The sequence below is a fragment of the Felis catus genome, chromosome B3 (assembly GCF_018350175.1).
Source record: "Felis catus isolate Fca126 chromosome B3, F.catus_Fca126_mat1.0, whole genome shotgun sequence".
NCBI lineage: Eukaryota > Metazoa > Chordata > Mammalia > Carnivora > Felidae > Felis > Felis catus.
Genome location: NC_058373.1, coordinates 144,151,949 through 144,164,079, shown reverse-complemented (window position 1 = coordinate 144,164,079; position 12,131 = coordinate 144,151,949). Strand labels below are relative to the sequence as shown.

The 12,131-nt window shown below is 53.5% G+C and overlaps 1 protein-coding gene across 9 annotated transcripts in view; it reads right to left on the bottom strand.

The window, feature by feature from the left end:
• Positions 1–12,131, bottom strand: part of TECPR2 (tectonin beta-propeller repeat containing 2) — a 107,276-nt gene that overhangs the window by 39,511 nt on the left and 55,634 nt on the right. For 8 of the 9 annotated variants that reach the window (XM_045060549.1, XM_045060551.1, XM_045060553.1 and 5 more), the window contains 5 exons: positions 10,737–10,917; positions 9,455–9,596; positions 6,600–6,840; positions 5,786–5,875; positions 3,999–4,232 (listed from right to left, as the gene is read on the bottom strand). In XM_045060549.1, coding sequence (XP_044916484.1) covers positions 3,999–4,232; positions 5,786–5,875; positions 6,600–6,840; positions 9,455–9,596; positions 10,737–10,917 — 888 coding nt within the window. Of the gene's footprint in view, positions 1–3,029; positions 3,302–3,998; positions 4,233–5,785; positions 5,876–6,599; positions 6,841–9,454; positions 9,597–10,736; positions 10,918–12,131 lie in introns of those variants that run through there. The other variant, XM_045060557.1, reaches the window with a different exon arrangement.

The window sequence follows — 12,131 nt, the reverse complement described above, 5'->3', positions numbered from 1 at the left end:
TTATAAAGAAGAGGCCAAAACTGAAGAGAGGGACACAGATAAATCGCAGCCTGACCAAGCTGGTGGCAGCTTGGAGGTGGATGAACTCATTAACGGTGAGGAAGGACATCTTTGTACCTGGCTGTTAGGCAGTTTTGCGATGATCAGTATCAAGGCCAAAGACAGGATCCAAACTCATATCCCAGAATCACTTAGAAATGGGGCTTACCAGTAATAACCACTTTCCCTGACGCCCTAATTTCCTGCTGTGCATGGATGTGGCCAAGCACACGGTCCTCCTCTGTGTGCAAACGCCACAGGGTCAGGCTACAATGGCCGCCATCCAGAGCAGGCGCAGAGCGTTCAGGGCGCGCGGTGGGAAAGCATCCTGAGGGGAGCACTGACTGAAGAAAGCTTGGGGCAGGGCGGGGGACAGTCTCGGCCCGAAGAAGAGGCAGAGGAAGGAAAGAGCAGGGAGGACATTCTAGGCCGTGGCAAGACAAGCATGGCCCGTGCACCAAGGGACAACGACTGGTGGCTGGAGGGACCACTGCACGAGGCCCGTGCAAGGAAGGCTGGGCCAGGCTGCGATGGCCCCCAGTGCCACCCTGACGCCGGGGCAGTGTGGAGCTGTTTGATGTTGAGGGTCCACCCCTGGAGCTGTCTGGGGAAGACGGATCTGGCAAGCGAGGGGGGGTGGGGTGGGCACGCCTGGCGTCATGAGGCAGTTCCTGCAGGAGAACAGGCGTTGAGGAGGGGCCTCTGACCCTGACAGTGCTGGGAGAGAAGCAAGGATCAGGGCCTAGGAGACCCTCTGAGGTAGACGGAAGAGACACTGCTGATGTGCTGGCCGCAGACAGCCACAGAGGAGTCTGCCTTTTCCAGAAGAATTTAATGGGAGCAGAGGAGTGAAATCAGGAAAAAGGGTACATTTGGGAGAGAGGAGTTTCATCCTCAGACAAAGTCCTCACACGCAGTCATACTCCTGCAGAGGCTGTGCTTCCTTTCATTGCTGTGAGCACCCACCATGGCCAACTTGTAAAGGAACAATCCAGGCGAGCAATTCAAGGCAGGACTGGTACCCAGATCACCACACTTTCTATTTCCCACTATTCCATGCGTGCTGCCCAATGACAGCCTTCCAAGGACATTCGCACGTCAGGCTCAGGGCAGGGAGCACACACCTGAACTCGAAATCTGCATCCCCCTGTTTAAATGATAAACCGCTTGACTCACCTGTTTGTCCCACAGGCTACGCAGACCACACCTGGAGAGAGCCCAGCAACACAGCACCTGGTGGTCTGTGCCAGCCTTTCACCGCCCCCTACCCCCCACCCCCTCACCTTGGCACAGCAGGAGGCCGGCACCACTCCCACATCATCATGCCCACCTCCCCTGCCCCAACACGCCGTCTACCAACTCAGGACTGCATTCTCCTACGTTCAAAAAATGATAAAAGGATTCTCTGTCCATCATTTCAGTGTCTGCTGGCAACCCAGGTGAAGAGACAAAATCTAGAGCTCAGACCAAGAAAGGCACCAGGCACCAGGCACGTGGCCGGACTCCCCCCACCAGCCTACGGCGTGACGCAGCTAACGCTGGCTCGACAAGGACCCTGTGCAGGACACCTGCCCGAGAAGCTCACGTTTACGCAGGATGCTTTCCCCGCATCACCTGTCTGCGGTGGGGACGGCTGTTCCCGTTAGGGAGGGGAGGAATTGAGGTCCAAAGGGAACCCATCAGTTCGCCCAGGGTCCCAGAGCCTGCTCAGGGCGAGTTCTCTTAAACTGAGCCTCAATCCCTGCAAAGCTGAGCTTCTCCTCTCTGGAAAGAATGGCCGCCGCCCCAGCGAAGCTCACGTGGGCACCTCAGAGACCTGCGACCGTGCAGCTGGTGCCAGGAGGACTGCACTGCCCCGGAAGGGAGGCGGGAGCTGTGGGTGCCTGGCGGCCTCGGGCAGAGCCAGTCCCGCCAGCACAGCCTGGCACAATGCCATCCGCCCCGCATTCACTCCAGCGTGACGGCATCCTCTGAGGGACTCGGGGTGGGGGTGGGGGGATGCTGTGGGGAGACGGCCCTGCCCTCACCTGGCCTGTGCAGAAGAGCAAGGCCTCCCACAGTCTTCGGGATCCAGTGGTGGCAGGACACAAATCGCGCCCTGGCCTCCTCCAGAAGGAGCTGGTAGCATCTCCCAGACTGGTCTGGCCGGGGCTGCTAGAGAAAGGCTCAGGCCAGTAGGATCTCTGAACGGCAGCAAGGTCTCTGAGGGCAGGTAGGAGGGCCACCCGTCACCAGCACTCAGGGCCATAAGCAGCCACAGCCTGGTCTGGTCAGTCACCGTCGGTAATGGTGGCTGGCAAACTCCCAAAAGCTGGAAGGTGACGGCCCCGGTGCTGGGATTAGGTTCAAACGACAGGGTATGAGGCCAAAAGCATAAGTCATCAAAATGACCCTGGAACATTCCTATTTTTAGTATACATGCTGCTGAAGGGAGCATGACCCTGGAAAATTCTTAGCTTTAGAACAGAGTTTGCTTCCTCAATTGAGAGCCAACCTGCCTCTTTAGTTGACGTGGATGGTATTTGGGGGTCTTGTTGGACAGAAGAATAATGACCCCTCTATATGGCACCTTGCAGGGGCCACTCGGGCTGAGACCAGTGGAGGCCCAGCCTGTTTCATGGGAGGGTGAGAGGCCCCCGGCGGCCGGAGACACAGCGGGGGGCTGCTGGGGAGGCAGGCAGGCAATGGGGCCTCCCTTGCTTTTTTCTTCTTTCTCCTTCTCTTCTCCTTGCATATGTATTATACATATATATATACACAAACTAATATTATATATTTTATTATATATAATATATAGATTTTAACATCAAATACATATCAAATACATATATATATATATGATATACAAACATATCTCAATATATATTTTTTTAATGTAAGACATTATATATATTATATATATATTACATATATATATAATATAAATATACTTTAAGCAAACTCTAAGCCCAACGTGGGGCTTGAACTTACGACTTGGAGACAGAGTCGATGCTCTACCAACTGAGTCGGCCAGGCACCCCTCTCCTTTTTTTGTAATGAGTACATGTGGTTGAATTCTCAAATATTAAATGCCGGTACAATTCAAGTTTACCACCTACCAAACAAAAAATGCTGGTTGTCTGTTGACCAAGATGGGAAAGCGTATGGCGGGCGAGTGTCCCTAAGGCTCATGTGGACCTTCTGGGGGAGCAGCCTCCACCTTCAGACAAGTCTCTACTGTCAGACGAGCCACATGTAAGCTGCTGGTCGATCAAGAAGATGCCTGGAGAATAACCTAATGTTGTGGGCTCACTCTATCATCTTGCTTCTTGGAATACAAATGACTTATTTATAAACGGCATCGTGCGCCCCGCAGCCCTCGAGGGGAGGCTCAAGAGAAGAGCCACAGTCAGGAGACGCACGTCACCCCCTCAGTCTGCCCGAGAAAGAAAGGACACCCGCTCGTGGGACTCTATTCTAGCTGCAGAAGAGACAGGCACACGGGTGCTGACGCAAGACCTGAAGGACACAAAGCCACGCGCCATGCTGAGTGGGAGCGCCAAGTTCTGGTGGCAAAACCCGCTCTGAGCAGGCGCTCCTTCTGGGCTCTGCAAGCACCGCAAAGCTGGAAGGGGTGAGGAGGCTCCCTGTAAAAGGACGAGGCCCATTTAATCTGCATGAGGGGCTAATCAATGTCCTAAAATCCAGCAACTTACACAATGTCCTATTAGAATTCACACAAACTGAGAGGTGCCCATGTGGCTCAGTCGGTTAAGCGTCCGACTCTTGATTTTGGCTCAGGTCGTGATCTCAAGGTTTGTGGCATCGAGCCCTGCGTCAGGATCTGCGCTGACAGCGCGGAGCCTGCTTGGGACTCTCTCTCTCCTTTCCCCACCTGTCTGCCCTTCCCCGGCTTTCTGTCTCCAGTAAGTAAACATTAAAAGCCAAAGAACTCCCACAAGTTGACCACGGGGGCCTACCTAGCTGGGAAAGGTCCAGCCTCGTCCAGTGCATGCCTGTGGGGCAGCTCTTGGACAGCGTCCGGATGAACACCTGGCCGAGGCTGTCCAGGGCCCACAGGGCGTCCTGGCAGGCGGCGTAAGCCCTCATCTCGGCGTCGGGAGGCAGCTGCACCGTGGAGGGGCGGGACTGAGCGTTCTGGGCGCTGACGCTGCACAGGTCCTTGCTGCTCTGGCACAGCCACAAGGAACTTCCTGCGGAAAAGGTTCATGTTCGTCACTGGAGAAACGCACAAGGCACCCCGGCCCCTGGGCAGGTGACACCCGACAGCTCCCAGCGCGGCTGCGCAGCAGGCTCGCTCTGTGTGCTTTACATCAGAGGTCACAGGCGCACCCCATGGCCGGCCAGTTAAGAGACAAGCCTGAGATGTTCTAAAGGGAGGAAAGAAAGCAGGGCTTATGAGATCTGATGAAGGCTACAAAGTGGGCTCAGTGGCTCCGACCTCGGACGTTCTGTAGGGCTGGAGAGTCTTTGATTTGGCTGTGCCTGGCGCTCTGGAGGGAGGGACGTCAGCGATTCCTCAGAAGGACGGAACCAAAGCTCCCTTAGTCTTGTCTTGGTGGAGGGGGTGGGCGGGCAGGGAGGCTTGGGAAGCCGGAGGGCCTCCTCTCCTCCCCAGCCTCTCCTCAAAATTCACCCTCTCTTCCTCCCCACCATTTGTACAGTCCTTCAGGCTTAACAGGTTCAGTTTAAAATGCAGACAACCTCTGGGAAAGTCAGAACCTCCGTGAGAACATATTGTCTAAAACCTGTGGCCAGATGGGTTTAAGAATTCAAGTATTTTTGGGTTTTGAATACCTAAGGTGTTGGGCATGCCACAAATTTAAGTAACAGCCTCAGGGAGCCAGGCAGCCACGAAACGCAGTACTGTTCCTGCCACAGGCCTAACTGGTGGCAGAAATAAGCAGCCTCACGTCGGGTTCAGGTCAGGTTTTGTTGCCAAATGAATTTGTGCCAATCTCAGGAGAGAACCCATGCTTTTCGGAGCTTACAGATTTCAGAACCGTGGTCAGAGTGATCAGGCAAGAAAACATTTTACTGTACGGACAAGTTAGCCAAATCCTAGTGGGACTAACGGCTTGACTACCCAGCTGTCTTGTCTGGACCACAGGCTTCTCGGCATCTGCCCGTCCCGCCCCCGGGGCGATCCTAGAAGGAGCCTTCTGCCACTTCCCAGCGGGGCTACCTGACTGCCCGGGCTCTCAGCTCCCTGGGCAGCTGCACTGCCTCTCCCAGCTCCAAACCCTGTGCTCTGGGAGGGAAGGGCGCCCTGAGTGGAGTTGCAGGAGGTCTGCCTCTGCAGGGGAGGCCTGCCCTAACACGGCACAACTAGCCGGAGGCTGAAAACCAGACTGAAAGAGGTTACCGGGAGGTGACGGAAGACTTCCCAAGGGGAAACGGGAAGACACCCAGAGAAGCCTGGTGCCCGCTGGCTGCAGTGCTCTGGACCCTGACATGTCGCTGGGAGTCTCCAGCTGTGGCTCTGGTGGGACACCAATTGTTTCTCTCCTTTGAAATGGCGTTTTGCCTGTGGACTCACTCGATGTCCCCACACTAGACCCTCTCTCCTGGTCAGGCCTATCCAGCTTCGGGGGCCTTGGCTCAGCTGACAAGGGATGCCTGTCCGTGAAGCCACTGTACCATCTCTGAGGCCTACCCAGCCACACGCCATTGCAGCAAGGCCATGGTCAGACCATGGCTTTCCACCTTGTAACAGCCAACCCATGCACTACATTTCTCAACCAACCTTCCTTTGTGGGAGCAGTGGAAGCCAGCACAAAGGCCCATTTTGTTGCAGAAGCTGTCCCTCGGGGAACAACATTATTCCAGTAAGTGCCTGGAAGGAATACGAAGTGTGTTAAAGAAAGAAGAAAACACACACACACACCAAAGCTCTGGTTCGGGACAACTGGTTTTCAAACCTCTTACAGCTAATTCTAGAGTGCCCTTAGATTAGGAGGTCCACACCAGTGCTGTGAGGCCAGTCCCTTGTTTTCCTTTCTATGCTGACAAGCAGAGCCCAGTCCTGCCAGGGTCAGGTGGGTGGGCGGGCGGGTGAGATGTGCAGAGGGAGGTGAGCTGGAAAAAATGCACAAAGCTGGGCTTCACTCACAGAAACGAAGTCCTCGTGGGTACACGTGGATTCTTAACGACACTCACAGATCTCATCAGAGCCTTCATTCCCCACAGTGAAAGAACTTTTCCTCTAGTAAATGGACTATTCTGTCTTACTGAGCACTGTAGTTTGGGTGCACTTTTTCATTTGAATGTGAAATTATGAACATAAAAATGAGCTCCATCTGCCGTTTCTATATCATCACAGATTCCCAGTAGAAACTGATCACACACCAGCCAAATGCTGGTACCCAAGTTGCAGGAACGACAGATTAAAAAAAAAAGGAAACTGATACAAAGCATAAAGAACGCCTCCGTTACAAACACTTCACACACTGGCACCAAATCATCTTCTGAAGTTGAGATCTTAAAGCTTTTGTTTCAATGCTGGCTTTAAAGTGAAGCTGCCAATCAAGTCAACGTAAAAAGACAAGTAATTCACCCACCGATGAGATTTCCTTTAGCGACATGGAACTCGTTCTTGCCTGAGGAGATCCAGACGCCACTGTTGTTGACCCCGAGAAGGCTTGGCTGGCACTGAAGCTGCTGAGACCAAAAGGCCATGCGCAGTTTATCCGCCACCTTTTCGACGGGCACCTGGGCTGCGGTGGCCACCGAGTGCGTGGCATGGATTATGGTCTGGAATAAGCTGCACTGGTCGAACACCACGTAGTCTGTGATGCTCACCTGGAGGGGACGGAAAGACACCCCGCTCTCAGCGGTCACAAGCGCCCTCCCCCTGTGCACGGACAGTGAGGCTCGGCCCTCGTGCGGCAACACCTGACACACGTGTGCACGTGCCCACTGTGTCAGCACCGAAGCAAGGCCGGCAGGACGCTACCAGACCACCAGCTGTAGCTAATTCTGAGGGTCGGATTTAGAGGGATGGCAGAAAACGTCCCCTTCTGCTTTCTACATTTTCATAGGATATGGACCGTCACAACAGCATGTATTACTGTTGTGATTACCTGTGACCCCCTCAGGCCCCCAAAGCCTTTTATTCTAATCAGTGAGAATGGGTGATTTTGCTTTCAAAGTTAGGTATTTCCAACAGAAAACAGTGTGCGGTCCTCAGAATCACAACACGGGTCAAACGAGGTATTGTAAGTAGGGTTACGGTCTAAACTAGGACTGCCAGTAATTACACCAGTTCAACAGCACGAGCTGGGACTGCCCTGGACGTGAAGGGCACACCCTGGTTCACGTGTGCAAGCTGCTTCTCTGACATTCCGGAAAGACACTCTCCAGGGCGCCTCTGGGGAGAGCCTCTCCCTGTTCGGCAGCTCTGGTTGTGAGAAAGTTCTTTCTAAGATGGTCAAAATCTGATTCCGTGTGACTCTCATGTATACGTCTGCCCCCGTCGAGCTGGATTATAGAGAATGTCACTCCCCTACTCCTAGGACAGCCTTGTGCAGGCCATGTTCCCAGGTCACACACAATCGAGTGAAAGGGACGTCATTTATCATAGGGAACTTAATTTATAATAAACAAAACCAAACAAAAAGGGAATTACTGCAACACTCGGTACTTAAGTGTACAAATCTGCTTTTTTTTAAATCCATGGAAGGATGAGCCACCGCCCTAACTGAAGTTTAAGTGAACATCAGACCACATCAGGACCCCGCGGCCCCACTTCCTACTGTCGGTAAGCGCTCCGCCGGCCCGGCTGGGTGGTCTCCATCGCAGCCCACAGAACGCTGGGCACCCAGCTCCGGGGTTCACGACGCACACTGCTGTGTGCCGGCCCAGCGAGCTCTGTTCTTCCTTGGGAGTGCACACACGCCAAGGCCACGCAGCAAGTCGGTGACAGACTGCCTTAGCACCCCACACTTGCAGATAAGCAAGATGCATATTAAAAAAAAGAAAGGTTTAGCAGCCAAACATAAAGCTGGCTCTAGAGCTACAGAGAAATCAGTCTTACGGTAATTAGAATAACTACGCTTCCAAATACCTCGTAGAGGATTCTGTCAAATTAAAGTTCTCTAAAGATAAGGTTCTCAATATTATGGTAAATGGTATCTAACTTTCTTTAGGTTATTTAAAAATGGAATTGGGTACATACATACATGAGAGACAGAATGTGTGTGTGTGTGTGTGTGTGTGTGTGTGTGTATAACCATACAATACAGTTACAAGCATGGAGAGGATATTTTAAAATCATTTGTACAACCTCTCAGGTAGTATCTGGCATATCAAATTAGAGACATACGTACACATACACTTATTCATTAAATAGCAAACACAACTTATTTTTCACATTCTCATTCAAAAGACCTAAGCGCCACTAATGAAAGAACTGCCTTCAACACAGCAAGTCTGAGGCAACAATAAAACCTGAACCTGGTTTTATTTTGCAACCCGACTGGGTGGCTCAGTCGGTTAAGCGTCTGACTTCGGCTCGGGTCATGATCTCGCACTTCGTGGGATCGAGTCTCACGTCGAGGTCTGTGCTGACAGCTCAGAGCCTGGATCCTCTGCTTCGGATTCTGGGTCTCCCTCTCTCTCTGCCCCTCCCCTGCTCATGTTCTGGCTCGCTCTCTCTCTCTCAAAAAATTAAATAAACATTAAAAAAATTTTTTTAAACCTGAACCAGTGGAGACAAACACTGAAGAGACATTGCTTATTTTTCAACTGCTGAGGGTCAGAACAACCTTGCCGATGGGAGCAGGAGGCGGGGGGGGGGGGGGGGGGGGAGGGCAGCTACAGTTACACTGAACGGTACCAAAGAGGGGAAGGGACAACTTCTTTGAAAATACGTTCTAGGCCACTCTGGCTGTGACCGAGTCACGAAAAGTTAGCTTGCTTATACCCTACTATGACGCAGAGTGTTTCCTTTTCTGGGAACACGTGGGAACATTCTCCTTTCTTTGTTGAAACACTGCCTGCTTAGAGGCCTTGAGAGCAAGCGGAGAGAGATGAATTCGAATTGCAGGTTGGGTTTCCAAACCCACCATCTAGCTCTTCCTAAACATCATCATTACCTAGGTCTTCCCTGGGCTTGTTTAGCACGTGAGGATAAATTGCTAAGCAACACCGAAACAAAAAAAGAAACAATAAACAAAGCCTGTAAATTTAAGCGAAGAGAGCTTTGTAAGTTATCTCCTACAACGAAAAGCCCTTGATATTTCGAATGTGCTCAAATACAGCGAAGTTTAACTCATCAAAGAGTAAAGAGTGAGTGTTCTTAATTCAGTCCAACCTTCCCAGTCTCTTTACGGAGAAGACAAGGCCTATAAACGGGGAGCAGAGCTCCCAACCCGGGGAGACACTCTGGCCAGTGGCCCTGGAGCTGAGTACCTACTTGCCACCAATGGTCGTCATCTCCCTGAGGCTTCTTGGAAACGATGCCGGTCCTGAACCACAGGTTTCCTCGGATGTCCAGGGCCCACAGAGTCTGCTGGTCCCCGAGGGTTATACAGACAGGTTCCAAAGCCTGCCTTTCACTGGGAACGGGAGAGAACACGGGAGTCAGCACCCACACTCCAAGCGCCCAGCGTGACTAGGAACGTGGCAATCAAGTGTCTCCTGGCTGGGTCTGGACCCCACCCACAAGTTCCAAGGACAGAAGGTCCGGTTTTGAGTCACATTACTGTGCAGTTATGTTGTTTAAATGTGTGGCAGCTTCCGAAAGACATACTGAAGACCCGGCCCGGCAGGGATGAGAAAATACCCTACAAGAAAAGAATGCAGGCACCTAAGGGACGCGAGGCCTGGAGCCCCACACCCTCCACTGCTCCTTCCTGCACAATCTAGCGAGCGGAGGCGCCCCCCATGTGCCAGGCTGTGCTGGGCGGCAGCAGCTGGGCACACGCCGTCTCGCTGCGGGCGGTGCCCTTCTCCCTCGTGCCCCTCTGGTGAAGCCCTCACCAGCTTCGAGGCTCAGCCGGGCTGCACTCCCGGTTTAGGACCATCTACGCTAACTGGCATCAGTCGGTTACGTGGCTCCCCCAGAGCAGGAGCCCTGGGAGGGGAAGGCTCGGGGCAGACCCCCTCGAGCGCCCAGCCCAGCCCGAGGGAGGCTCCCAGGAGCTACCTGCTCAAGTTTACTGGGCTGCTAGGTTCAAACCAAGGGCCTCCTAGTCTCATTTTTCTAATCAGCAACACGATTTGATGGTCTGCAAATAAAATTTTGAGTGGTACAAGTAACCCAACGAATTAAAATTCAGAGACTGATTACCACGGACTAGGATGATAATAAAGAAAAACATTTGGCCCTAAACCGTTGAGATTGTAAACAGAAACCACCCAACAGCCCTGGGCAGTGCCGAACAGGGACTGTCATGAGAGACTCGGGATGCCGTGATGCTCGGGGTTACACAAGAGGGCAGCAGCATTTCAAAAAACCGAGCTCTGACCCGACGCCCAGTCTGCCAGGCAGCGGCAGGCACAGGGCGTCTCCAAGGTTAGGCTGCCGACACTGGCTCCTGAGAATTCCAGAGAATGCTATCCCCGCGGAGAGCTCCAGAGAAGCAGCCTTGGCCAGGACGGGCTCACATGGGTGCCTCAAGGGGAGTCGAGCAGACAAAGAACCGAGGGTGCGACAAGCGAGCCGATGGAGAGGTCTCTGCTCCTCCTGCGGATACCTGACGATGTCACATTTCCACTGCTCCCCTTCAGGACAGAAGCTGCTCACGCCCTCCCGATACAGGAGGGCCCTCTGCTCTGTCAGCGCCCACACCACGCTGTTTCGGGCTGTGATCTGGGACAGTGGGTATGGACAGTCGACCTTCACGGCTCTGGCACAGGGGCGATCCACACTGAGACCTGCCAGGGAGACAGACAGGAAGCCCCCCAACACACAATCAGGATTTCACACCTCATTTGTATTCTGTCGCCTGCTTCTTTTCCTTTTTTCGGTATTTTGCCTGTTCTTTTGTAATAAGTACTTTGTCTTTCTAAGGGTCAGTCAACAAAAAATGGCGAAATTGTGCTGAAGTATGGTGTCTATCTGAAGTGTTTGCAGATGCGCTTTGAAAACTGAAGCGGGGGGGGGGGGGCGCCTGGGTGGCTCAGTCGGTTGAGCGTCCGACTTCGGCTCAGGTTATGATCTCACAGTCCATGGGTTAGAGCCCCGAGTCAGGCTCTGTGCTGACAGCTTAGAGCCTAGAGCCTGTTTCTTCCGATTCTGTGTCTCCCTCTCTCTCTGCCCCTCCCCTGTTCATGCTCTGGCGCTCTCGCTCTCAAAAATAAATAAACATTAAAAAACAAAAAAAGAAAACTGAAGGAATAACAGCTCGGAATCCCGGCGTCCCAAAGTATCTTACGAAGTCTGGAAAGAACAAGAAGGCCCAGAGCAGGAAAGCGGCCAGAGGCTGAGCCAGGACGCCCGGGCCCGGAGCAGCACCGCTCCCGAGGCCCTCCCATGCTTTGCGGCCGTGCCCCTCAGAGCATCCGGGTGAGCGAGCTGCTGTGGCAGCCGCTGGCGACGGCAGGGCTCTGAGGCCTCCGCCCCTCCTCTGACCCTCCGCGGAGCAGCTCTGACAAGGCAGCGGCCCTCTCCCTGCTCTCACCTAGTTGGCGGGAGTGGGGGTGGGGGGACCCTAGATGGAAGGCAAGGCCACGGCAGGGCCAGAGCTCAGGGTCCCTGACTCCCCGGCCAGGGCTCTTGCCCCCACCTCCTTGTAGCCTGTCTCACGAGCCTGGAGCCTGTCCTCAGGAGCTGGCAGAGCAGCTGGTAACTAAAAGCCCATCCTCCGTGGCGTCGGCCTGTGATGAGTTCTCGCTGCTTGAGGGTGCGCCCCGCCTAATCGCAGAAGCACCCCGTGTACCACGTCCCTGGCGGCACGTCTCGTCCTTGACCAGGAGAGTCACCTGTGGGTCTTCTTACACCACAGATACTCAGGCCAGCCGCAGGGACTAACGCAGTAGGTCTGGTCTGCCACTCCCCAACCCCAGGCCACAAGCACTCCGTTCCCCACCAGGAACGAAACTCAAATGCCCTTGGAAACTGGATATGCCTTTGCCTTTCCAGAGCTCTC